The sequence below is a fragment of the Raphanus sativus genome, chromosome 6, assembly GCF_000801105.2.
Source record: "Raphanus sativus cultivar WK10039 chromosome 6, ASM80110v3, whole genome shotgun sequence".
Lineage (NCBI taxonomy): Eukaryota > Viridiplantae > Streptophyta > Magnoliopsida > Brassicales > Brassicaceae > Raphanus > Raphanus sativus.
In genome coordinates this window covers 19,064,785-19,091,014 of record NC_079516.1, presented here as the reverse complement: position 1 = coordinate 19,091,014, position 26,230 = coordinate 19,064,785, and the positions used below count along the sequence as shown (strand labels likewise).

The 26,230-nt window shown below is 36.3% G+C and overlaps 1 protein-coding gene and 1 long non-coding RNA gene across 3 annotated transcripts; both read right to left on the bottom strand.

The window, feature by feature from the left end:
- Positions 1-7,602: 7,602 nt before the first annotated feature.
- On the bottom strand, positions 7,603-8,872 carry LOC108807177 (uncharacterized). The gene is made up of 2 exons (XR_008934988.1): positions 8,671-8,872; positions 7,603-8,593 (listed from the first exon to the last, which is right to left on the bottom strand). It is a non-coding gene; the product is annotated as an uncharacterized LOC108807177 (long non-coding RNA).
- Positions 8,873-15,677: 6,805 nt separating this feature from the next.
- LOC108813194 (protein VAC14 homolog) lies at positions 15,678-25,688 on the bottom strand. Of its 2 annotated transcripts, none has more exons than XM_018585679.2 (20): positions 25,348-25,687; positions 25,146-25,259; positions 25,006-25,071; positions 24,706-24,795; positions 24,518-24,637; positions 24,416-24,444; positions 24,173-24,315; positions 23,988-24,082; positions 23,812-23,898; positions 23,596-23,703; positions 23,413-23,504; positions 23,232-23,313; positions 23,082-23,147; positions 22,851-22,966; positions 22,647-22,767; positions 22,310-22,471; positions 22,099-22,227; positions 21,953-22,021; positions 21,582-21,869; positions 15,678-16,128 (listed from the first exon to the last, which is right to left on the bottom strand). In XM_018585679.2, exons 1-20 carry the CDS (start codon positions 25,435-25,437, stop codon positions 15,994-15,996), a joined length of 2,202 nt encoding a protein of 733 aa, XP_018441181.1. In that variant the 5' UTR covers positions 25,438-25,687; the 3' UTR covers positions 15,678-15,993. The 2 variants fall into 2 exon arrangements, with proteins under 2 accessions (XP_018441181.1, XP_018441182.1); XM_018585680.2 differs by lacking the exon at positions 15,678-16,128 and adding an exon at positions 21,112-21,373 and having other exon boundaries at positions 25,348-25,688.
- Positions 25,689-26,230: the final 542 nt, after the last annotated feature.

Sequence of the window (26,230 nt, the reverse complement as noted above, 5' to 3'; positions counted from 1 at the left end):
GCGGTTGGTCGGTCAACACTTCGATAGAGTGTGATTGGAAGTAGGGTCGTAATTTCCTCGCAGAATCGACGACGGCCAGAGCCTGTTTCTCAAGGGTTGGATATCTGGACTCCGAACCAGTCATCCGTCTACTCGTGTAAAAGATCGGACGTTGCTCGCCACGGTCCTCCTTGATTAGGACGCTACTGACAGCTGCTGAGGAGACAGCGATATAGAGAGACAGGACATCTCCTACGTCTGGTTTGGCCAGGACGGGAGGAGTTGTCAAGTACTTCTTAAGTTGAACGAATGCGTCCTCGCATTTGTCATCCCAAATGAAATTCTTGTTCCCTCGGAGGAGATCATAGAAGGGGAGACACTTGTCGGTAGATCGGGAGATAAAACGATTGAGTGCGGCGATGTGTCCTGTTAGCCTCTGCACTTTACGGCAGTTCCTCGGACTGGGGAGATTTAGGACTGCTGAGATCTGTTTCGGGTTAGCCTCTATTCCTCGTTGCGTGACGATGTAACCAAGGAATTCACCCGAGGAGACGCCGAAGGTGCACCTGGCGGGATTTAACTTCATCTCGTACTTGTTTAGGATGGTGAAGCATTCCTTTAAATGCGCTAGGTGGTCGTCGGCTCGGAGAGATTTGACAAGCATATCGTCGATATAGACTTCCATCGTCTTCCCCAGCTGGTCGGCGAACATCCGATTAACAAGCCTCTGGTAGGTTGCTCCGGCGTTTTTCAACCCGAATGGCATCACCTTATACCAGTAGGTTCCCCGATCAGTGATGAACGCGGTTTTCTCCCGGTCGTCTGGGTGCATCAGGATCTGGGTATAGCCCGAGAAGGCGTCCATGAACGTCAGCATCTCGTTACCGGCCGTCGATTCGACTAGGCGATCGATGCTAGGCAACGGGTAGCTGTCTTTAGGACATGCTTTGTTGAGGTCGGTAAAGTCGACGCAGACGCGCCATTTACCGTTCTTCTTCTTAATGACCACCGGGTTGGCTAGCCATTCCGGGTAACAAACTTCAGTAATTGAACCGGCACCGAGTAGACGCTCGACTTCTTCCGCGACTGCTTTGGATCGCTCTGGTCCCAACTTTCTTCTCTTCTGCCGGATGGGCTTGAAGTTGGGATCTACATTGAGTTCGTGGGTTGTGATAGCCGGGTCGATTCCTTTCATATCAGACATTGTCCAGGCGAATGAGGACAAGTTTTGCTTAAGAAACTCGAGGATCTTCTGTTGCATCTCGTTGGGTAGAAATGCACCTACTCGGACTGATTTGCTCGGATCCGAGTCGTCGACCGGTACTTCCAGAACTTCTTCCTTTTGCGGACAAACTTTGCTCGCGGGGGGAGAGACTGAGTTGACGAGTGACTGGGAGCGCTGAATTTTAACCGCGGCGATTAGGAGATCTCGCGCAGCCTGCTGATCGCCTTTCAGAGTTTTGATCGACCTGTCTGACCCTGGGAACTTAACACACTGATGGTACGTTGATGCGATTGCTCGCATTGAATGTAGCCATGGGGTGCCGAGTATAACATGGTAAGGGGCTTTGGAACCGACCACAGAAAATTTGACCGTTCTAGTGACTCCGCATGCATGAACCGAGAGGCGGATCGTACCTGCGATTACTTCTGACGACCCGTTGAATCCTGTCAAGGTACAAGTAGAAGGCTTGACGTCATTGAGATCAATTCCCATTTTCACGAGGGTTTCGCAGAAGATGATATCGACCGAGCTCCCAGTATCGATAAGTACTTTCGTGACGTCGTACTTGTCGATGCCGAGCACGACGAGCAAAGGATCATTGTAAAGGAGGTGCACGCCGAGTGTATCGTCGGACGAAAAAGTTATCGGCCGATGGTCGATTTGTTTCTGGGCCATCGTTGGGAAGTGGTGGCTTGCCTTCGATGGTCTTTGACTGCTCTAACCGAATCGCCGCAAGGAGGTGACCCACCCATGATGACGTTTATCCGTGGACGAGTTTGTGTGCGCTTCGCTCGGAGCATATCGCGAAGGTCGTTACTCGTTTCGGCAGTATCTCTTTTCTTGCAGTTGAGGGTTGTCCGCAAATCACCGATATTCGCGTTGAGTTCGTCTCGCAAATCGCAGTTCAGCTTTTCAGCGGGCCCTTGCACCGATGCTTTCGCGGCTCGGTTGGCGTCGATCTGTCGGCGGAGATCGGTTGAGACCGGCTTTTCCTCGGTAGTGGATCGGAGCTTTTGCTCGAGGAGGGAACGAAGGTCTGTGGTGCCATCTAGGGTTTTCATGTCGTCGTCCTCGTCGGACGAGGATCCTGGTTCGTTCTCTCCTTGTTGGACGCGGATTACTTCTTGTCTCTGTTCTCCCCTTTTGGTTTGGGTTTCGGCGGCTGGATCTTGTAATCTCCGCTTTCGATCGAGGAGAGGAACTGGGCGTAGAGAGATTTGCACTCGGTCGTGTCATGGCCCTTGACGTCGTGATACTTGCAATGCTTCGTGAGATCGATGGGCGTTCTGGTCGGTCCCGACGCCGAATCGACTTTAGCCACGGTTCCAGTACTCGGGGTACTGGGAGACCCATCGGGAGAGTCGGTTTCCCGCTGATAGACATTCCATTTTTTATCGTGCATGACCATGGTTGAAACAGGGGCGTTGTTCTCGTCTACGACGTAGAGGAGACCCCCCCTTTTTGCCTCCATTATTGCCTGGTGCGTGCTGACGCGGCTCGGTCCGAGCATCCGCGCTCTTGGCTGTTGCAGGCTTGGCGGCGTTCTGCTTCCGAATTATCGCTTTGGTATCTTCTTCTATTCGGATGAAGTTGTGCGATCGGGCGATAGCATCAGGGAGAGAAGTCGTAGGGTTAGAATACAAGTCCTTACGAAACTTCGAGTTGACGAGGAGGGTGTTCATCAAGGCGTCGATAGCGATGTGATCAGGGACGTCGACTCGCGAGACAATCTTCTTGAATTTTTCCATGTAGTCCTTGAGGCTTTGGTCCTTTGTTTGCGCCATATTCCATAGGCTGGAAGCGGTAGCTGCTCGCTTGGTGAACATGATGTAAGTCTTGAGGAATACAGCCGAGAGGTCTCGGAAATTGCGGATCGAGTTCTCGCTGAGCTGTGAGAACCAGGTTAGCGCTTGTTCGTTTAGGGTTTCGACGAAGAGCTGACAGTATCCTGCGTCCTTTTCTTCGTCGGAAAGGCGAGCTCTGGCCATAGCTATGTTGAAGGCTGTGAGATTCTCGGGTTTGTACTCGGGGAGGCGAAGCTTTTCTATTTTACGGAGCTGGACTCTGGTTAGCTCGCTAGCGAAGGGCGAGCGTGAAGTGGAGGCGATGACGCTGTCAATCTGAGGAGCTGCACTCGTCGCTTGGTGGATCTGCGAGCTCATCTGTTGAAGGCTGAGTTTGAGCTCGGGGATCTCGCGAATCATCGTCGGATCTGCTGTCATCGTAGGACAGACGGCAGGAGGTCCGTTAGGGTCGGATTCGTCGACGGCGTGGTCTTCCGCCTGTGTTGGAGGGAAAAGATGGCGGCAGACAGGCTGGGAACGGCTTGTCGGTTCCGCAGGAGCGGTGAGAGCAGCGACGAGGGCAGCAAGCTGCTCGTTCGTCGTTTTCTGGACTTCTTCTTGATGTGCGAGACGAGCCATCACAGAGCTCATAAAGTCCGATGAGAGAAAAGGAGGAGGAGGCGGAGGCGTAAGCTCGGGCGCTTCGCCAGAAGTGCTGGGGTTCGAGTCACCAATCGTCATATCGGTCTAAGAAACGTTACTCTGATCAGCCCCACGGTGGGTGCCAATTGTTCGAGGTGAGTTTGGTCAACGGAAAGTAAAAGAACTCAAGAGTGGGAGGAACAGAGACGTTTTATTAGAGTCGGAATAACGAGGGTACAAGAGTAGGAAAGCCGGCTAGTCGATATTCGGAAGGCGTCTAGCCGGAAGTACAAGAGAAAACGGCGAGATACAAAGAGAATAATGGAAACCCTAATCTAGCCGCAAGTCCGTGTGTCTGTGTAGTCATCCCTTTCCTCCCATGTCTTCAACTCCTTATATAGTCCCTTAAGTCAATTAGTCTTGACCTAATTCGCCCCCTCTTTGGTTATGGGCCTTTTGACGTGCAAGCCCAATTGCCATGACTGCTCGGCCCAAGCCGTTTGGTCGCTCTCTTCGGCTACTCGTCCTCTCGTCGATAGTGATGGGCCTCCTGTTCGCTGGGCCTTGTGGGTGGTGACAATCCATCCCCAACAGAATATATATTTATTTTAGAATAGTAAAATTTTATATATTAGAAGCAATTGAAGTGTAACTTTTTTTTTGTTATATCTCTCTTTAACAACTGAATATCACCATAAAATGGATCAAATTTCAGAACTGGTGGAAATGAAATAAACATTTTAGAAGCAATATAAGTTTTTAAACACACACTTCTTCTGTTTTGTAAAAAAGTGTCACTTGATTTTTTTCCTTGTTAAACAAATTGTGTCATTTTAAAATTTCAGTACAATTTATATGTACTTCAAATTTTATATTAATTAAAAATCATTGATTTTATAAATAATATTATTTATCTCAAATAATATTAGTTAAATAAATATAATAATTAATAAAAATATAAATACAATTATTTTTAATATGTGTGAAAGGTGTCAAAGTGACACTCTTTACAAAACGAAGAAAATATAATAATGTAGGAATTCTAGTTTTATGACAAACATGATACTACTTACGAAATTTAATTTTAACTGATGGCAATTTTTATAAATACTCTATATTTGTGATGCAGATGACTAAACTAATTCTTTTAAATAAATGTTTAATAATTATTAATAAAATTTTATAAACTAATTCCATTCCTTAAATACTAAATCTTAAATAATAAAAAAAAATTGTTTGAAATAACATAGGTTGGATATCACTTTTCAAAAATACACTCAGTAGAAAAATACCTAGTATTTCTTTAGGGTTTAGTGATTATTTTTAGGAATTAGTATTCATGGAGTGGGGTTGAGTTTATAAACTTGTATAAACAATTTTAAAAAATTTATGAGCAATTAGCATGATTAATTTTTTTTCATCACACATTTATGATATTTATGAAAATAAATGTTATTTAAAGAAAATTTTGCAAAATGGTATCAAGTTTGTAGTACAATAAGAATTCCTCCAAACAATAACCGACAAACCCTAAACCATGTTCGTTTTTGTATCTGAACGCTATATCTAGATGCTAATATTCAAATGTTGTTTGTTTGAATACTATTGCATCACCATCTCGAAGAAAAATCTATAATGATCTGTATCTAGTTATTTAAGATGTAACAAAATATGCTACATTTGCATCTAAAAAATTCAAAAACTTAAATAACATTAATACAAATATAAATTAATTAAATTAATTATTATAATTATTATATAATATTTGAATAAAAATTGTGTGTGTTTTCACCAAACCAGAAAATCTTGTTTTCTATCAAAACTAAAAATCATATTTTACCGCTAAAAGCATAAAATCATGTATTTCTCACCAAAACAGTAAAATCACATTTTCCTACCAAACCGTAAAAATATGTTTTCTGCCTAAACCTTAAAATCATGTATTTCCGCTAAAACGTAAAATCACATTTTTCGATAAAACGTTAAAATATGTATTCATGTCAGAATTGCAAAAACACATTTCCCATCAAAATCGTAACAGTTTTACCCGCAAAAACATAGAGATATGTTTTCCGCCAAAACGTAAATTTATATTTTCCATCAAAACTGGAAAACTACGCTTTCCTGTAAAAATCATAAATTTTTGTGTTTTCCTACCAAAACCAAAAATTCATAACTTCCCTTCAAAACTAAAAATCGTGTTTTTGTCAAAACCGAAAAATCATGTTTTCCCACCAGAACTAAAATCTGTATTGTCTCGCCAAAATAAAAAAAATGTGTCTTCTAGCCAAAGCAGTAAACTCGTGTTTTCCTATCACAACTGGAAAATCACATTTTCTTCCAAAACCGTAAAGTTTTGTTTTCTGACCAAAACTGTAAAATCATGTTTTTCCGCTAAAAACTGAAATATATATATTTTTCTTTCTAAAACCAAAAATTTCATATTTTCCATCAATATTACAGAATTAAATCCCCCTTAAAACCCGCAAAATTAATTGTAGATAATTAATTTGAATATTATAATTAGTTCATTATAAAGAATAAAAACTATGCAATTTTTATTCATCTTAACTACTACTCCTTCAGGTTTAGAAAGACGCATGTTCTAGAAAAAAAATTGTTCAAAAAGATCTATTTTCATATTTTCAATGTACTTTTTGTCAATTAAAAATGAAAATTGTGTGTCTCAAAGACATTAATTGCATTTCTTGAAATTTTATTGGTTTTAAAATATAGAAAATATAAAATTACAAAAAGATATGCATTAATAACTAAATTTTAATGTGTTTAATAAGTGTGAAAATCTTAAAATGTGTATTATTTTAAAACAGAGGGAGTAGTATTTTGTATTTAAGTGCTATTATAAAAATAAAAAACTAACAACTTAGCATCTAGATATGGCATCTGAATATAAATACTAACTATAAGCTGTTTATCTGTAATAATAGAGATAAATGCATATTTTTTAAGAAACTAAACTTAAAAATGAGACAGGTTTCAAAACATATGCATCATTTCAATTTCAACATCAGTTTTAATCTTCTCGACTACTTTATAAATGAACGTTATGTCTATGTATTTTTTCCAAGTATCAACTACGTACATGACTAGGGCTGGTCATGGTAAATGAAACAATGAAACATTTGCAACATGTCTTTAATTTTGTTTAAAGAAAACTACACAAATATAAACCTCCAAAAAGTTTTGAGGCTTCCAAATTTATACAAAAAAAAAATTTAGTTGAAATTTTTCAAAATCGCTTATAGCTCCGTAAATTTCAGGGTCCTGGCTGGCTGTAGTATTGTAAATTAGTTGATGATTTAAATTAGTCTCCTCTCTTTCGCACGGACTAGTTTTTCTCTTTTTTATTTAAAATTTAATATGATTTCTGTATGACTACAAAACTGTGTACTTTACAATGGTTTTTATATTGGATCCAAGTAGGATTTTGAAGACTTTGAAGAGCACATCATTTTCGAAGACTTAAAGTCTTCACATAAAAAAAATTTCTTTCTAGAACGCATAAATTTCCACAATGTGATAAGTTAAAGTAAATGGTTTTTGTTTCTTTATTTTTACTCTGTTTGTTTTCTGGATAAAATCCAAAAAAAACTGGTGTCATTATCAGTGGACGTGGCTCACTTACGATCCAATCCCTTTTCAGCCTTGTAACTTTTCGTCTTTGGCTCTTAATCCAAATTAATTATAGGGAAAATTGTACTATAATAAAGGTAGAAATAATTAGTGAAGGACTATGTGTTAGGGACGGGCACGGTTGTTTGGAGGTATGTATGATTCGATTTATGTAATCCAGATATTTAACTTTTTGATATGTCAAAAAATCCAACGTTCTAATACGATTCAGTCCGTATCCATCTGATATTTGATGTGGAGATATCCATGTTAGGAACAGATAAAGCTTTCATATTTAGAACCTACCATCATATGCGTACGAGGAGTTAACCATATATATATTTTTCGTCAACTGATTATATAGATGAGATGAAACTGATACATAACCATCAGACGAAGGAATGTCCATGGTTAACTAAGCCGGCAGACAACACAATATCTCCGGAACCTAAAACCCATAAAAGGATACATAAACCCCAAACAACAACAAACCAGAACAACTATACGGACAAACAAACTAAGCAACAATATTCGTAGACAATTGGTAGTCTTCTCAACAAAACAGAGAAATCCAAATGATAGAAAATCTATGAAAATTGTTTAACGTGAATTCCCCTCGCCAAACCACCGAAAAACCACTCATTCCTAGTACAACGAGGAAACACCTCAGAGCCAAGTAACACAAACTTCACAAATAGGCAGGGAAGAATCCTTCAGATTCTGTCAACCTTCGGACACACGGCTGAGTCGTATACGACTGATAAACGCTAATGAACGAAGCCACAACGAAATCAAATCTTCACAAGATCTGAACAAGCAACTAGGAGCTACATCCACTTAATCTGGAGCACAATGAACAAAGGCAACGGCCGGCATGAAGACGGATAGTAGGAATCCATAGAAACCTCTACCCATTTAGTTAAACCTAAAATAGAGAGATCCACACAAGAAGTCCAGAGATATGCAACACAACAAAACTAACCAGATCTAGAGTGAGATTTGTATAACAAAAGCTTTGTAGCTAGGCCACCCTGTTAATCACCAGATCCGAACCTTTTTATTAATTATCTGCAATAAATCTGGAATTTCGTTGATTTGCTCGAAGCATATCTCTCAAATTGAAGTATCGGTCATGAATCAAACTACAACCAAGCACATAGGAAGAAGGACATAGATTGGGATCGGCGCCGCTGCTGATAGAGACTGGGACCAGTGCCGGTGCTGATAGAGCCACCACGCACTGATCGTGGGAACTTACACGTTCAGACGAATTTCAGGAGAGGAGAGAAGACGAAGCGTATTTTCCAGCTAACCAAATATTTAATTTTATCTTTTCAAATAAAAAATTTGTTAAAAAGTTATTAAGCTAAAATAGTATTTTATTTAAGAGAAAATTGGTCGCCATACCTCTAATGAAGGCTCCAATTTGAGACTTAACACACTTGATGATTCACTGTTTTCATTGACCAAAACATCCCTACCATCTACTTGCAGGCCTAGAAGTAGCTATGTCAATCATCACTGTTGGAAGATGATTAAACCATTTCGATTCCTATAACTCATTTTTCTTTTTTTCTTTTTTTTTTGTTTTCCTTATTTCTCTTTCATCTTCTTTCCTAACTATTTTTCATTTTCTTATGTTTTTTTTCTCATATCACTTATGAACAATATGCTATATATTTTCTTACCAAAATATTCAGATTAAATTATATTGTTTTTTTGATTTTTTTTATTTCTTTCTTAGTCTCATTAAAACTTTATTTTTTTTATTTTCTTGGGTTTGATCCTTTAGATTTGTGTTTACAAATTATGAATTGAATGTATAAGTCACACAAGTTCATGACTATGCTTCTCGTAAGTTTTTCATTATGATTGTCTAAATTTGAAATAAGTTTATGCATTTTATAGTTAATGTTATTTTAATGTTAACAAATTTTGTATCATGTTACGAAATTTGTTAATTCACTAACATATTTCGTAACATGTTAACAAATTTTGTATCTTGTTACAATTTTTGTTAAGTCGCTAACATATTTTATAAAATGTTGGTGGTCAAATTATTGATGAGTTATAATGTAGTTCTATTATAAACCTAGTAAAAGTTGATGTTGTTTTAATGTTAACAAATTGTGTATCATGTTAGCGAGACTATAGTTGATGTTATTTTAATGCTAACATATTTTGTATCATGTTACAAAATTTGTTAACTCGCTAACATATATTGTAACATGTTAACAAATTTTGTATCTTGTTACAAATTTCGTTAACTCGCTAACATATTTTGTAAAATGTTCGACAGTCAAATTATTGATGAGTTATAATGTAGTTCTATCATAAATTCAATAAATATTAATATTATTTTAATGTTAACGAATTTTGTATCATGTTAGCGATACTTTAGTTGATGTTATTTTAATGTTAACAAATTTTGTATCATGTTACAAAATTTGTTAATTCGCTAACCTATTTTGTAACATGTTAACAAATTTTGTATCTTGTTACAAATGTTGTTAAATCGCTAACATATTTTGTTAATTCGCAAACATATTTTATATAAATTTAAAAATAAAAGTTTAAATCTGAGTATTAAAAAAAGTTTGAATGAAAAATGGAAATGATGAAAAAAAACTCAATTTCTACCAAGATGAAAAAAAAATCCATAAAATTAATTTAAAAACTCAAAGGAAAAAACATATGAAAGAGAATCATGCAGACATATGACCTCGATCACTCTTCTCCAAACCTGATATTCTCTGCTTTGACATGTTGATTTGTCAGAAGCCAAGGGTTTTTAGTCTATTTGTTGCCTAAAGTTTATGAGCAAAGTGACTAATGTCAATCAATGAGTACTTAGCTAATTTGGGTGGTTGTTATGGGTAGTTAACCAATTCCCCCCCCCTTTATTTAAAATAAATATTGCTAACTAAAAACCAATAACTAAATAATTATTTTAATAAGTAAAATATTCTAAAACTTACATATAAGTATAATAATTATGTATATATATATACACACACATGTATACAAGGATAACTTGTCTATTGGTTTGGAAGTAGAGAGTAGAAATAGAATAAGTCGAAGAAAATGTAGTTGAATTTGATGCTAAATTTTTTTTATTAACACAGATTTAACATTAACTAAATTTCGACCCGCACAACTATGCGGGTGTTGATTTTCATTTTATATCTCTATGATATTATTTGAGAAGTCAGTTTCCTACGTGTCGCGCTCACGTTAACTCTCACGATGGTTGATTACAATGATACCCTTAATGAATTGAAAATATATTTATAATTACTATCCTAAAACAGATTTTCCTTTTAAATAATTTCTATAAGTGAGAAGTTTTATTTTTCAGATAACATATATAATTAAAAACATTTATAATTTAGAAACGAATTTGAAATAATAAAATATATTTATATATGAAATGATTTCATAAAAAGGAAACTTAACAAAATAATTTTTATATTGAGAAAAATAAATATTTCCCTTAAACATATTCTTAAGAAATATAACTATATTTTCAAAGTAAGAAAAACGTTTTTATATCTATATATTTTCTGAGATAATTGCAGATAAAAATGTGATTGGATAAACAAAGATATCTTTAGCTGAATAATAATATTTTATAATTAGTATTAATTAAATTTGAATTCATTATTATAATATTTATTAACTAATAAAATTTTATAATTACAACAAAACCAAAAATATCTATAAAACATTTTACTTTTTTATCAAGAAAAAAATTAAGAACCTGGTATTTATTTTTAATGTTAAATGAATTTTACCAGAAGTATATTTTGAAAAAAATAATTAAAAATGGTTTTAAATAACAAAAATTTGGATAGTTTTAATGAAATGAACATATTATATTTTGCTAGAATTAAAAATATATTTTTTGATTAATATTTAGTTTTTCTTTTTTTTTCCTTTATATTTGTACAATCCAACATATCTATGATAAAAGCTGATAAGCAAATCTGAGTTATTATATTTAAGATTATTTAAAATAAATTTCAGTTTACTTTTATAAATTTAAGATATAAAATTACTTAGAGCTTACAAAATATTTTAATTATTATAAATATCTATATGTCTTCATGAGCTTACAAAATTTTATCAATTATTCTCCTTTATAGCTTTCTACTTATCATTGTTTTGTTTTTTTAAATATTTTTAGAAAATCAACATATATCAAATTATATAAATATTATGAAAATATATTTTCACATTTAAGATGAAAAACTGAATTAATGCGAAAAACAAAACTAATTTGATTTGGTTAAATAAAGAAACAAATTATTTTATTGTAATGTTTATTTATTTTTATACATATAAATTACGGGTTGCTTCAAACCATACTAATAAATAAAACTAAAATTTTAACTAATTGTTAGAGATTATTTCTTTTGTAAAACATATATGTAGGGGCAGACCCACACTGTAGCTAGTGGGGTCACTTGACACCACAAAAATCTGATAAAATGTTGTTTTGTTAAAGGAAATTGTCAAAAATCTAGTAGGAAAGTTGGTAAAGTATGGTGTTTGACACCGCAAAGACAAGGGTTCTAAAACCCCCTAGCGCAACTTTAATGTTTTTGAACCCACACATATTTATTCCTGGGACCGCCCCTGCATATATGCATGAGATTTTAAAATATTATCGTGATATTTATTTATGTATTTTGAATCGATCAACAGTGAAGTTTAGTTTTCGATTTGATTTTCAAAACAATATATATATAATGCTATTTATAATATTACTAAAAATTTATTTAAAAATCTAAAAAACAACCAATTTAAATGGAAAATCACTAATTATTCAAAATTTTAATATATTTAGAATAAAAGATATATTATAATTGATTTCAAAGAATTTGATGTTGTCTAATATACCCAGTGGCAGACGTAAGTGCATTGGTACGGGGTCATGTGCCCCCTACTCTTCTTTTTTGTTGATTAAATAACTTAGGTTTATCCAGTTAACTATTCTTGTAATTATGGAAAGGATAAAAAGTGCCCCCAATCTAATTTTATTTTTGTTTCTTTTAGCATTGTGTCCCCGACCAAAAATGTTTCTAGATCCGCCCCTGAATATACCCAAATAAAAATCAGACCAATCAGATATTACACATCCAAAACCACATGTCTAACTAAAATAATATAATATTATTGATATAAATTATAAAATAATAAAATTAAACTATTAATAAATTATTACAATATATTTATTTTATATATATTTATATCCGTGCATGAGCACGGGAGAATCACCTAGTACATAAATATTTGGATTAATGGTAAGGTAAAGAAAATCAAATGTTCAGAATTAGAATAATAGGATTACATATAATAATGAATCAAATAATAATAAAGAATCAAATAATATTTTTTGAAATTTTTAATTTTTATATTTGATTTTTTGTAATTTTATTTTGTTTATTATTAATTTAATTTGATAGAATAATCTTTTAAATAGATTAAATATATAGTTATTTAAACTTAACATTTATCAATAGGTCATGTTCAATTTTTAATAGAATGGATACACATATTTAAATTTAACAGATGCCACAAATATTTCCATATTTGCTGTTGATATTTAATCTATTAAGCATAAACAAAAAAAAAATACAAAAAATTAATTTCGTTCATTTTGCCAACCATCAAACTAATTAATGTTTCTAATGATGTACTATATTTTTTATAATCTAGTAATATTTGTAATGTTGGTACCACAAAGTTTATTTATAAAGTAACTAAACTCCGTTATCAGTCCAATAATTTTATAATGAAATGTTGTTAAGATCGTCTATAAAATTATCAAAAAACTCTTTATTAAGAAAATAAATTAATAGCACAGTTATACATGAATTAATAAATTAATATATAATAATATTTCATAACTAATTTCGAAATTAGTGAATATATTTACATATAATCTTTGAAAATTAAGATCTTATTAAAATATTTTAAAAAGATCTTTTAGAATTTTTAAAATATATGTTTATATTGAAAATGAAAACATATCAAAATATATTATGATTAAAGTAGTTGAAAAATTCTATATATTATTAGTCTTACTAAAATACATTTAATAAAAATTAAATGATGGTCCAAACTAAAAAAATCACACATGAAAGAAGTCATGATCTATTTTAATATATAAGATTCAAAAAGAAAAAGGAATATGTATTCAATTTGAAACTTGAAGTGATTTGATTTTTAATGAGTTTTTAGATGGTTGTAGGAAAATCTGAGAATTTGGTGTAATGTTTGTTAAACAACAATAGAATCTTATTAAAATAATTAGATTTTAATTTTAATTTTTATAACTAAGAAATCATTCTCAAACACTCTAAAACATTTAAAACAATCTAAAATCTTCAACTTAAATATTATTCAATAATAGTGGATTTCGAAGTGTTTTATAAAATGATAAGTTCAATAATACTAGATTTTAAAGTATTTTTTAAAATCCATGTTTGAATAAAAGTAAATTTGTTATATTAAAATACAAATCAAATCAAACTATTAATTGAATACACCCAATAATACCTCTAACTTGTTGTCATACTATTCCTAATTTTCTAGAACAGTGGATTTGAAAAACTAGCGTCGTATAAGCTGTTAAAGCCAACAATGACCAGTGAAATGTCGGTGATGCTGGTGATTTGGATCGGTGGCGGGTTCCGATTCGGCGACGTCGACTGTGCCTAGGTTTTCTTTTTATCAAGACTGTCTAGGTCATCAGCTTCGTGTGTCTAGTATTGTGGGTGATTGGTTGAATTGTTGCTGTAAAAATTTAGCTTTAAAATTTGGGTTGTAGGTATTTTAGCTGTAGTTGTAAATTTATTGCTGCAGATTTTTAGTAGAGATTTTTGCTGTAGTTATATTGACTGTAACTATAAATTATTTTTTGTAATTTTATCAAAATAAAAAATGATTGGCAATATATTAAAAATTGTAGTTGTAATATAAAAAAACTTTTATGTTATTAACCCCTCCCCCCGCCCCCCCCCCCAAAAAAAAACTTAATAATTTATATTAAAAACTATCTAATAATAGTAAAACCACTATCTAAATAATAGTAAATTTTACCTACGAAAATTCCATAAATTCATTGCAATCTCGTCACGAAAATCCTCTATGTGTTGTCTAGAATCGACCATTTAAACATCTTCAGGTTCTTCAATCTCTTCATCCAACGTTGTTTGATGGTTGCCACCTTACTCCCAGTTTGCTTTAAAGTCAGGATAAGTTATAGTTCATTTTCATACAAAGTTATGAAGTGTCATCGTTGATGCCGCAAGTTTTCTTGTCGTCTGAATATCATACTTTGTTCGGTCTTGTATTATCTTCCATTTTCCTTTTCACGATCCAAATGTTTTTTCAATATGGACTTGCTGCTTGTGTGAAAAGTATGGAACAACCTCTCAGTTTTTTTGTATCTTATGATGGTAGGTTAGAAAATCAATTACTAGTCTTTATATAAGTTCTGCGTTAGTGTTTTCTTTTTTTGATGTTTGATTTTTTTATTTTTCTCGTAAGTGATAATTTCTGTTTTTAAGTTTATCTAATACGTACAAATGTTTTTTTTCCATTTAAAACTTCTACCACTTAAATAATAAGGATGTAGCATTTTAAACTAAATTAAATAGAAAAAGAAAATTTTTTTTGCTGTGACTTTGAAAAAGAAATCTACATTTTGATTGGTAAAATTTTACTGTAACTTTAAATTTTAAAATTAAAGCTACATCTTTATTGGTTAGATATATTGCTTTAAAAATAAATAAAGCTAAAGTAGTAAGTTAATCCCAACCAATCACACGTGTTGTCTTTAGTACTAATTATTTTACGATGATAGGTTCACAACAAAATTAAAAGCCCTGCTCTGTATTGTATAAGCCCAATGTTCCTCAAAACAGAAATAAAAAGAGCCTCGCTTGGGCTTCGGCTGTTTAGCACAACGGTAAGCCGTTTTTTTATTTTTCATTGAAGTGTTAGGAGGACAGTTGAGAGAAAGTGAAGATAAAAGTTAACTCAAAACGGGCACCTGAAATAGTATCTCTTAGTTGACGTATATGATTCGAACGAAACTAGTTAAAAAGCGATAGCTATTGTATGGAACACATGGTAAAATTATAGCTTTCTAATTCCAACTCAGTCTATGCATATGATTCTAGTAAACAGTTTTAGTCCTAATGCCCGAATCTGACAGTTCACAATTGCAACTTTTGTAGAAGATTATTGTTATACATCATTGTAAAAACAAGAGAGGTAATAAGAACAAAAGATTTGTCAGGACAAACCCTTTTAAAAAACCAAAGGAGCATATCACTCAAAATAAATATCCAAAAAGTAATCTCTACACCATTGTCCTCATGTGGTTTCCTAGTTAAAAAAAAAACAACATAAAACCACATGATGACTTCTTTTTCTTACATCCACAAATAATCTCCCTTAGAAAAGAAAGAACAACAATGAAGCAAATTCAAGAAAAATTGGTAAAACTAAAGAATCTCTAGTAAAAAAATAAATAAAAAACAGACAGAGAGATGATAAAGAGAACATGACCGTAGCTTTCCCACAAGTTCCGACAAAACTTGAAGAGTTACTATAAAAAGATATACAACTTTACAGGAGACAAAAGGGATCGGTGGTGTCCAAACGAACAATACTGATGATGATGATGCCGGGATGGATATTACCATACCATGAAGATTAAAGCTGTAATTGACCAGGTCCTTTCCTTGAGGATCTTGATGGAGGTCGATTGATGTCCGCAACTGATGATGATGCCGAAGAAGCTGGCGGTTTATGTTGTTGTTGTTGCTGTTCTTCAGATCTCCTCACCTCCTAACACATCAAATTAAAGCACACTGAGATTCTATCTTATGTCAAATGACACACATCAGTAACAATTAACTGACTACTTGGCGCAGCGTACGAATGGGTGAACGGTCGATCTAAGAATCTAGGGTTTTTCGAGACCTGTTCTTGGATCGATTTCGATCCAGGATTTTTTTCGATAGCTCCCTAAGACCAACTTCTTGTTAGATAAATTGAATCGAATCAAACAAGGGATAAAAACAAAGCTCTTTTTATTAAAATAAAATAAAATAAAATGTAACTAACATGAGAGGTATAGCTCTCCTTATATAGTGATTCTTAAGCCACAAGTCAGCTTAGAATAGGAATTCAAAAACTTAATAGAAAAGGAAATAAATCTAATGTTTATCCTAAGTTAACACAATAAATAAAAATAAACGATAGACATGATAATTCAAACTATCATGTTGGCGCTAAGCAGATCAGATGCTGCTGCATCAGGTCCCCCGGGCGAGTAGGATTCAACCTCGAATCAGAAGGCACATCAGGAGGACTATATTTTGATAAATAGCGTACATTGAAGACGTCTGAAGTCGTCATACCAGCCGGAAGTGTGATACGATAAACATTATCGTTAATTCGAGCTGCAACTCGTAATGGTCCTACCTTCTTAGATTTGAGTTTGTTGTACTCTCTTGCAGGTATACGATCACGAGTCAAATGAACCCAAACCAAGTCACCCTCGTAAAAGATCAAACGGCGACGTTTAGAATCAGTTGCGGTCTTATATTTGGTGGCGGAGGCTTCCAATTGTTGAGATGTACGTGCGTGCGTCTCAATGATATTGTCCACGAAAGAAGAAGCATCACCATGAATGCGCGTTCGGTCAGGTAGGGAAGGCAGGTCGATAGGGCAAGCGAGGAAGCACACCGTAGATCACCTGAAACGGACTGAGACCGGAACTGCGATTAATGGCACGATTATGAGCGAACTCCGCTTGAGGCAGGCGTGAATCCCAGGTACGAATGGACTCACCAACCATGCAGCGTAAAAGATTCCCAAGCGAGCGATTTACAACTTCAGTTTGCCCATCAGTTTGTGGATGATAAGCAGAACTCATATCCAAGCTCGTATTAAGCAATTTCTAGAGAGATCGCCAAAAATGCCCAAGGAAACATGTATCCCCTATCAGGAAGACCGTGTAGACGATAAATCTCGCGAAAGAAAAGCGTGGCTACCTGAACAACATTCGTAGTCTTTTTGCAAGGAATAAAATGGACCATCTTCGAGAAACGATCAACAACAACAAAAATAGAGTCATAACCTTTTTGCGTTTGTGGAAGACCGAGCACAAAGTCCATGCTTATATCTGTCCAGGGCTGTGTCGGGATAGGCAAAGGCATGTACAAACCGGCATTAGAAGAGTATCCCTTCGACTTCTGGCAAATAACGCAACGCTCGACAAAGCGCTCAACGTCACGACGGAAAGACGGCCAGAAATAAGATATAAACACCAAATGTAATGTCCGATCGTGCCCTATATGGCTTTCACCATGGAGTTCAGAAATTAATTGAAAACGTAGACTACACTCCGGAATACACAACCTGTTCTCTCGGAAAAAAAACCATCGCACAGTGTGTAAGGTGTCGGAAGACCAGCATTGGTATCAGCAACATTCTTGGCAAAGAAATGATCGGATTCATATAAGTCGACAAAAGAGCTGAAGGCTGGAACTGTGGCATGCATTGTAGCGAGCAACGAATGACGGCGACTGAGAGCGTCGGCAACACGATTCAAAGAGCCCGAGGTGTGCTTGATGACAAATGTGAATTGCTAAAGGTAGGCAATCCAAGATGCATGGCAAGAGGAGACCTTACCATGCGTACTCAGATGCTTCAATGCGTCATGGTCGGTATAAAGAACAAACTCGCGATGAAAAAGATAGTGACGCCAATGCTTAATGGCTTGGACTATGGCATAGAATTCGACGTCATAAGTACTGTAACGCAAGCGTGGATTGGACAGCTTCTCACTAAAGAACGCGATATGGCGATTCTGTTGACTCAACACGGCGCCTATACCAGACTTGGAAGCATCCGTATGTACCTCGAAGACTTCGTGAAAGTTAGGCAGAGCTAATATTGGCGTCGTATAGAGCTTATACTCGATGACCTGAAACGCCTGAGCAGCCGCATGAGTCCAAGAAAATTTGCCATCTCGAATACAATCTGTAATAAGAGACATGAGGCTTCTAAACTGGGGCACGAAACGTCGATAAAAAAATGCCAGACCATGAAAACTACGGGTTTCGGTAATTGTAGTAGGATGTGGCCACGATTTGATGGCATCAACTTTGTTAGGGTCTACAGACAGGCCGTGATCGGAAACAATATATCCAAGGAAGTGGACTTCCTTGACGCCAAAGGCGCATTTCTTTCTGGTAGCGAAGAACTGGTCGCGTTAGAGAACGGAGAGAACATCCCGCAGATGCTCGACGTGTTCGTCAAAGGAAAAACTAAAGATGAGAATATCATCATAGTACAACGAATTTACCGATGAAAGGGCGCAACGCCTAATTCATAACACGCATAAAAGTGCTAGGTGCATTTGATAACCCAAAAGCCATCACCAACCACTCAAAGAGTCCCTCACGAGTTTTGAACGCCGTCTTCCATTCATCTCCTGGATGGATCCAAATCTGGTGATAGCCACTACGCAAGTCGAGCTTCGAGAAGATAGATGCAGTGCCAATCTGGTCAAAAAGGTCATCCAAACGAGAATAGGAAAACGATATCGCACAGTAATCTTATTAATAGCTCTGCTATCAACACACATGCGCCACGAACCGTCTTTCTTTGGAATAAGTAGAGCAGGCACGGCACAAGGGCTAAGGCTTTCTCATAAGAAACCTTTAGATAACAAATCCTCGACTTGGCGACGTAGTTCCTCATGCTCTGATGGACTCATCCGATAGTGAGAACGATTAGGTAAGGAGGCATCGGGAACAAGGTCTATGCGATGATGGATATCGCGTAACAGTGGTAATCCGGATGGGAGCTCGTCGGGAAAAACATCACTGAACTCAGACAGTAAATCGTCGAGTTGTGACGGCAATGCTGGTGTTGTCGGAGAGACCGGTGAACATAGCAGAACCATAACCATGCATGTTTCTCGCATCAAGGACTCGAACGGGGAGCGCTGAACTAACAGACACTGAGAAGAAGGTGCTGAATTTTCCGGTTTTGGTGTTGGCAGGGAAGCAGGCGGAGAGGGTTGTAACACAAAGTTGTGGTTGTTAAACCGGAAACTGTAAGTGTTGAGGAACCCATCATGCGAAACATGGCGGTCATATTCCCATGGTCTTCCTAAGAGGAGGTGGCAAGCATCCATTGGTACTATATCACAATAGGTCTTATCATGATACGAGTTTCTAATCGAGAAAGAGACCAAAGTACGCCGTGTAACGGGACAATCATTCGCCTGTTGTAGCCAAGAAAGCTTAAAGGGTGCTGGATGAGGTTCATCGGAGAGAGACAATTTCTTAACTGCATCGGAGGAGATCACATTCTCTGAACTTCCCGAATCGATGATGAAGGTGCAAACCTTGCCATTGATAGTACATTTTGAATGAAACAAGTTGTTTCGTTGAGGATTATGTGCCGTACTATGAGGAGCGAGGCAAGAACGACGAAGCATTAAGAGAGAGCCTATATCGGGCACGAGTTCTTCGATGTCACTGTCGTCGTCGTCAAAGACAGGATCATTGTCTTCGTTGTTCTGATCGTCGAGAAGGAGGCCTCTACGAGTTTTTTGTTTGGACAAGCCGCTTGGCGCTGCCCAGATTCCCGCAAGAGTAACAGCGAAACCCGCCTTGTCGTGTTTGCCGTTGAGTATCAACCAGCACAATAGCAGTGTCAGTATTTGGTGCAGCCGGCTCGCTAGGTGTAGTTACGGATGAGGCAGGTGTAGGCGTCGATCTTGTTTGTCTACTGGAACCCCATGTCGAGAATCCATTACGAGTATGTGCTTCGACGGTGAGTGCCTGTTGATGCGCTTCAGAGATTGATTGGGGTCGGAATAAATTCAATGTAAATTGAATGTGCTGTCTTAGGCCACCAATGAATCTCATAACCAATTGTTGCTCTGTATCTTGTAGTTCGACCCGGTTGATCATCTTAAAGAATTCCATTGCATAGTCGTCCACTGAGCGCGAACCTTGCCATAAATTTTGGAACTTCCGGAACATCAACTGCTCATGATTATAAGGCAAAATTTTTTTTTTGCATCTCACGCTTGAGTTTATACCCAAGAGACAATCTTTGTTTTTCCGGCACGAACACGTGTAGTATTACTCTGATGCCACCACGCAGCAGCTCTTTCACGGAATCTGATTGCGATAAGCGGAGCACAACGAGCAAGCGGAATTTTCTTATATTCCAATCTCTTATACCGTGACGAACCAGTCAAGTAGGTCTTCTGCAACCGTAAGGCCATTGAATATTGGTATCTCAAGTTTGAAACATGATTTCCAGGCAGACTCATCATGCTCATCTTCAGAACTAGAGTCGTCCTTGTTGTCGGTGAGGTTGCGTGTATTCTGCTGACGGAGGGGAGCGAACGGATTTTCGTCGTCGGAGTTGTGGACGGAGATTTGATCGTTGCGACAATCGTGATGCGCACCAGGGCATGTTTGTTGTGTCGTAAGGGTAGCAACAGCAGCCGCTAGAGCCGTTACTTGAGCCTGAAGGGCGAGGATAGATTGCTGGGTTGCAGGGGCGTCATCGTCATCAGCGAGTTGCTGACTTCGGGTTTTACGAACCATTGTAGCGGGTTGAGAAGGATTCGGAGCGTAGCAAAGCTCTGATACCAACCTGGCGCAGCGTACGAATGGGTGAACGGTAGATCTAAAAATCTAAAGTTCTTCGAGACCTATTCTTGGATCGATTAAGATCGATAGTTCCTTAAGACGAACTTTTTGTTAGATGAATTGAATCGAATCAAACAAGAGATAAAAGCAAAGCTCTTCTTATTAAAATAAAACGTAACTAACTTGAGAGGTATAGCTCTCCTTATATAGCGATTCTTAAGCCACAAGTCAGCTTAGAATAGGAATTCAAAAAACTTAATAGAAAAGGAAATAAATCTAATGTTTATCCTAAGTTAACACAATAAATAAAAATAAACGATAGACATGATAATTCAAACTATCATGTTGGCGCTAAGTAGATCAGATGCTGCTGCATCACTACTCCAACTGGTAATGTTTGTAAACTGACATAATGGCAGAAAATGAAAGAGACCATAACATTTATTTATAGTAAAAGAAAAATGATGATATGACTAAACAGTAAACATAATCTTCATTTGACAAAAAAAAAAAGAGTGTAACTGGTATAAAAACTGCTAAACTGTGAAATAATTCTGTTACCAATAAAAGCCTTGAGATGAATTACAAAAAATGTGTTGGGTTGTGTGGTACCTTCGATGCAGAAGTAGATGAAGTGTTATATGAGTAGTTCACTTTATTCCTTGCCTGCCCACGATGCTGATTCTGTACGTTCTCAAACTGTTGCAGCCGTGCAGCAAAATTGATTCCTTGGTGAGAATTGTTGATGTTATTGTCTTCAGCGTCACCGTCCTCGCGGTGATGCATATACTGAGAGAAAGGAACTCCTGAAGATGCTCTGCTTATTTGGCCTCCACCACTGAATGAGTATGTTGGCACAGTTTTGAGCCTTGTCCGTAGTATCTTAAACGCCGCACTTTGCTGCATACAGTAAAACAAACCCAAAACCATCAATTTTGCGATCAAATCAAACATGTGTGTTCTATTCTTCTTCTTCTTTTTACCTGTGGAAGTAACATTAGAAGACCGTAAAGTGTTTTCAGCAACCATGTGAATCTTCCTGGTTCCAGAAGCTGGAAAAGAGGAAAGGTGAGAAAAGAAGAAACCGGAAAGGGAGAGAGCTATTTGGGTTGAGATCAATCAAGCAAACCTGCAATCTAAGGTAAGTAAAGATTGGAGTTTCGAGAAGCCGGATCAATTTATCGAGCTGCACAAGAAATTTGACGTTTATGTCTTCTTCTACCAATGATTGAATCACGACACTCGCGTGCTGGTAAGCCTGCTTTCAATTTGCTGATCTTCAAAATCTGGTGGTCATCTTCTAAGAAGTATACAATCATTTTTTTTGTTTCTGTATTTACCTGAGCTAATAAGCAGAGACTTATAATTGCCATAGGTGAGTGGCACCATGATGCGTACAAGGCAACAAAAAGTTCTTTCCCTTCGCGATTGACTAGTGAACCTTTTAAAAGATCTCTTAGTTTCGATAACTCCGGGGATGTAATCAAAATCAAATTCAATGCCTGAGACATAAACAAAACAAAAAGGAAAGGAAAAAGATAGTTTAGTTATTAACAAATCAAAGTGCTTTCAAATACATTAAGGCCTGTATAAAACATGCAAAACTAAGCCAATCATCTAAATAGTCCCACCTTCAAAAATCCCTTAAATCGAAAAGTTTTGGAAAAGGAGAAATACCTGAACCATGGTTGAAGCAAAGTCAAGATTATCTTCTCCCTCAAGTATAGTTGAGAGCTCTCGATAAACTCTTTCAGCATCCAAAAGTACACACAGTCTCCGGACAATAAGAGCACCACGCCTAGACGGGATATGTTTTGACCAACTAAATAATATGTTCTTTCCAGAAACTTAAAGACAAACTATAGCTAAGATGGGACTAACCTTTCCAATAGAGAATTATCAGCTCGAAAATTGTGGACTAGAAAGACAATGAGCTGGCGAAAGTACTGTGGATCTTTTGCTACACCAGCATGAACCTCCAGAACCAAGAGCACCACCTATGATATATTTTTATGTCCAGATAGTTCAATATCATATAGATTTATTACTAGACAAAACCAAACCTACATAACATAATATTCAACAAACAAACACTAGGGAAACAAGACTTACGTCATCAGAAGAATCAGACAGTGCTTTTAGTAGTGTGTCAAATATGTCATTCAGGAAGCACAAAACCTGTTCCAACATTACCAATTTAACTATAAAACGATGAACACAATAGGAAATTTGAAATATAGTGATGCCAAAAGGTCTCTTCACCTCAGTACGATGCTTGTTTAAAAGTGTTGATATCCAATTCAATGCTTCAATTCGAGTAGCCTCATTATCGCTTGATAGCTGCCTGCTCGATGCAAAAATCCCATATCACAAAATAAGGCGAACATTGAATCACTGATAGCATTCAAAAAGACCAAAAACCAAGTCATGGGAAAAAACTAACCTCCTTGCTACAGAGAGAATTGCACCAACATCAAAACCATCTGAGGGTTCTACATGAATTGAACGAAGTTCTTCATTGGTTTCACGAGCAACCTTGTGCAATAAATAAATAAACACAAAGAAAGTGAAACGTCGCATACGAGACCTATAGTTTCCATCACTGAGGAGGAGGAACCAAACTTACCACCCTGATTTTTTCTTCTTTGTCAGATATGCAAGGTAAGATAGCTCCAAGAATATCAGCATAGTAACGCACAAGCTGGTCACCCCCAAGTTTTACAAACTCGTTTATCTACAAAACAAACAACTATTCTAAGCATATTGATCTTCTGGAAAGTCAAAGTAGCACCCGTATATCTAACTAGAAGAGGCCAAGCAGAGGCTTTTTTTTTCTTCTTACCCACGTGATGGCTGTTAACCGAGTGAATTCATCAGGAGAAGAAGCCCTCTGCACTAGTATTTCAGCCATGCGACCATAATCTACAGACTTTCAACAGTAGTACTGCTCCAGTCAGAAAGTTAGCAATGAAATCTTTTTTTAAAGCACACCAACTAACAAGAGATGAGAAACCTTACTGGTGAATTCTTTATCTCTTGAAGAAACTCTGAAAGAGCCGAATCCGCCTGCTGTCTTATTTCATGACTAGAGTCGCTCAACATATTGAATAACCCTGGAAATATATTGACAAGATAGTTCAGCCGAACACACAAATAACCAAACTTGGATAAGATCATATATATCTAGCTAAATTTACAATTACCATCAAGAAAGTCTGGCAGGAAGCCGAGCATATCGATGTCAGGAACGCTGTCAAGAACAGTGATCCATCCTACCAGAAACTGTCGAACATAAGGGTTTAACACGTTCATCCGTTCTTTTAACAGAGGTATGAATTCCTCAATACTGCAAATCCAAATGTAGAACCACGTGGAGTGTCAAGTCTTTAACGTTTAATAATATCAGAGTTATTTTTTTCATACAAAACAAAACTAACTTAACACACCTGAACTGATCACTCTCCGTCACAATATCCTATTCCACAAGGTACAACTCTAATCAGCATGCAATTAAAATCAACACACTAAGAGAAAAAAATATCACATACCTTAACAAGGCGATCTAAAAGATGAGCAGCACTTTGGACATTGGCATCAGAATCAGCTGAGAGTTTGCATAGAGCATCAAAAATATCATTGAAGAAAAAAATGAACTCCCCTCTCACAACCTGTAAGTAAACAGGTGCGTCAATGCCAATAAACACACATAGACTAAAGCTAAAGCCTTTTATTTAACCTTTGCAATGTTGTAGAGAGCTTCACATGCATAGTAGCGAACTCGGCTATCTTGATCAAAAAAGGCGTGAATCACAGGTGGCACTATTTGCTACAAGAGTCAAAAAAAAAGAAGAATTAGAAAAAAGAAAGTACACTTATACCATTTATTAGATTAATGTTCCATTAACAAAAGTGTCACTATTTTCTTCATGTTCCATGAGTCAAAAAAGAACAATTAGAAAACATCCTATAATAATCCACTAATACCATAGTAACAAATAAGCACAAGTTTGAATATATTTGGCAGTTAAAAAAGTACCTCAAGATATTGAGCAGCTTCTGAAGCCAAACCAACGGTTACAGCAGCTAAGCCAATAAGTCCACCCTATAAAAAAACAAAAAATGATCAAATTAAATCCTCAGATCAAAAAAGCAAAACGGTAATAGAATTTTGGAAACCTTTCGATGATTGGCTTGAGGGGATTTAGCAAAGTCCTTAATCAAGACGTCGATGACTTTGGAGATCTTGTCATGGTCACCCGAAGTTATTAAAGCCTTCACAGCGTTCTCAAGCTGCCAATTTTAACAAGAGCTAAACATCATCATCTAAGAAGAAGAAGACTAAAGAAACAAGAATTCGAAAAGAAAAAGAAAATAATACATCAAGGGCGGCATTTTTGCGCTTCTCGTAGAGTTTATCGGAGAGATTACGATGAACGGCGGCCGGAATCGCTGAAAGAGCGTCTGACATGTCAGATTAAAAAATCTCCGACGACCTAATACGAAATCGGTGAAGGGGAATTCTCTCTTCGCAATCAGAAATTCTGGGAGCGGAAACAATCAGATCTGGTCAAAAAAAAATCGAAGAGGGAACTGATCTGTGGCTACCAGTTACTCGCTTACTCTAATTCGATTGTTATTTTTCTCTCTTCTTTGTGTTTGTTGACCAAAAAAAAAACAACCTTTTTTATCTACATTGCTTCCTTGTATGTATTTTTAATAATATCAACACACAGGTGATGTTTAAATTTTATAATAAAATAAAAATAAAAAAAAAGTTAGCATAGAGCCAATGGAAAGTGCGTGATTACTGATCACATTTAGTAAATGACAAAATTTAATCTTCAATGTGGAAGCCATGCCAACAAAGATGATTATCGGTACTTGTTAAAATTTATTTTTGAATAAGGGCCAGAGATGTGTTATTAAGCTTAGGATAAGGAGTTTTGTCCCTTTAGAGAAGCGTGGAGCAGTCGGCTATGTAGAGGGCTTCTCCAGGTGATCGTGTGGAATGGACTTTTCAGGGAAGACTATTTTGTATAATTAACGGGACTCCAAAAGGAGGATACTGTAATTTCCTTTCAGTTACTATTCTAACACCCAAGTGAAGTCTACAGAAAACGGTTGTGGAAAAGTATGCGTAGGTTAGATGAGAAGCCTTGTTCCAAAATTGAGATTCAAAATTGTGTTTACCTATTACGTAAAATTCATTCTCTAGTTAGTGGAATTTAAGCTTTTTGACTTTTTTCTAGATCAAGTCTTAT

Excerpts from the sequence above, each read along its gene's own strand:
- LOC108813194 (XM_018585679.2), bottom strand. The coding sequence starts at position 25,437 with ATGTCAGACGCTCTTTCAGCGATTCCGGCCGCCGTTCATCGTAATCTC. Across the intron at positions 24,638-24,705 it reads CTCTCTACAACATTGCAAAG|GTTGTGAGAGGGGAGTTCAT; the intron begins GTTAAATAAAAG and ends GTTTACTTACAG. Across the intron at positions 23,314-23,412 it reads ATTCTCTCTGTAGCAAGGAG|GCAGCTATCAAGCGATAATG; the intron begins GTTAGTTTTTTC and ends TGCATCGAGCAG.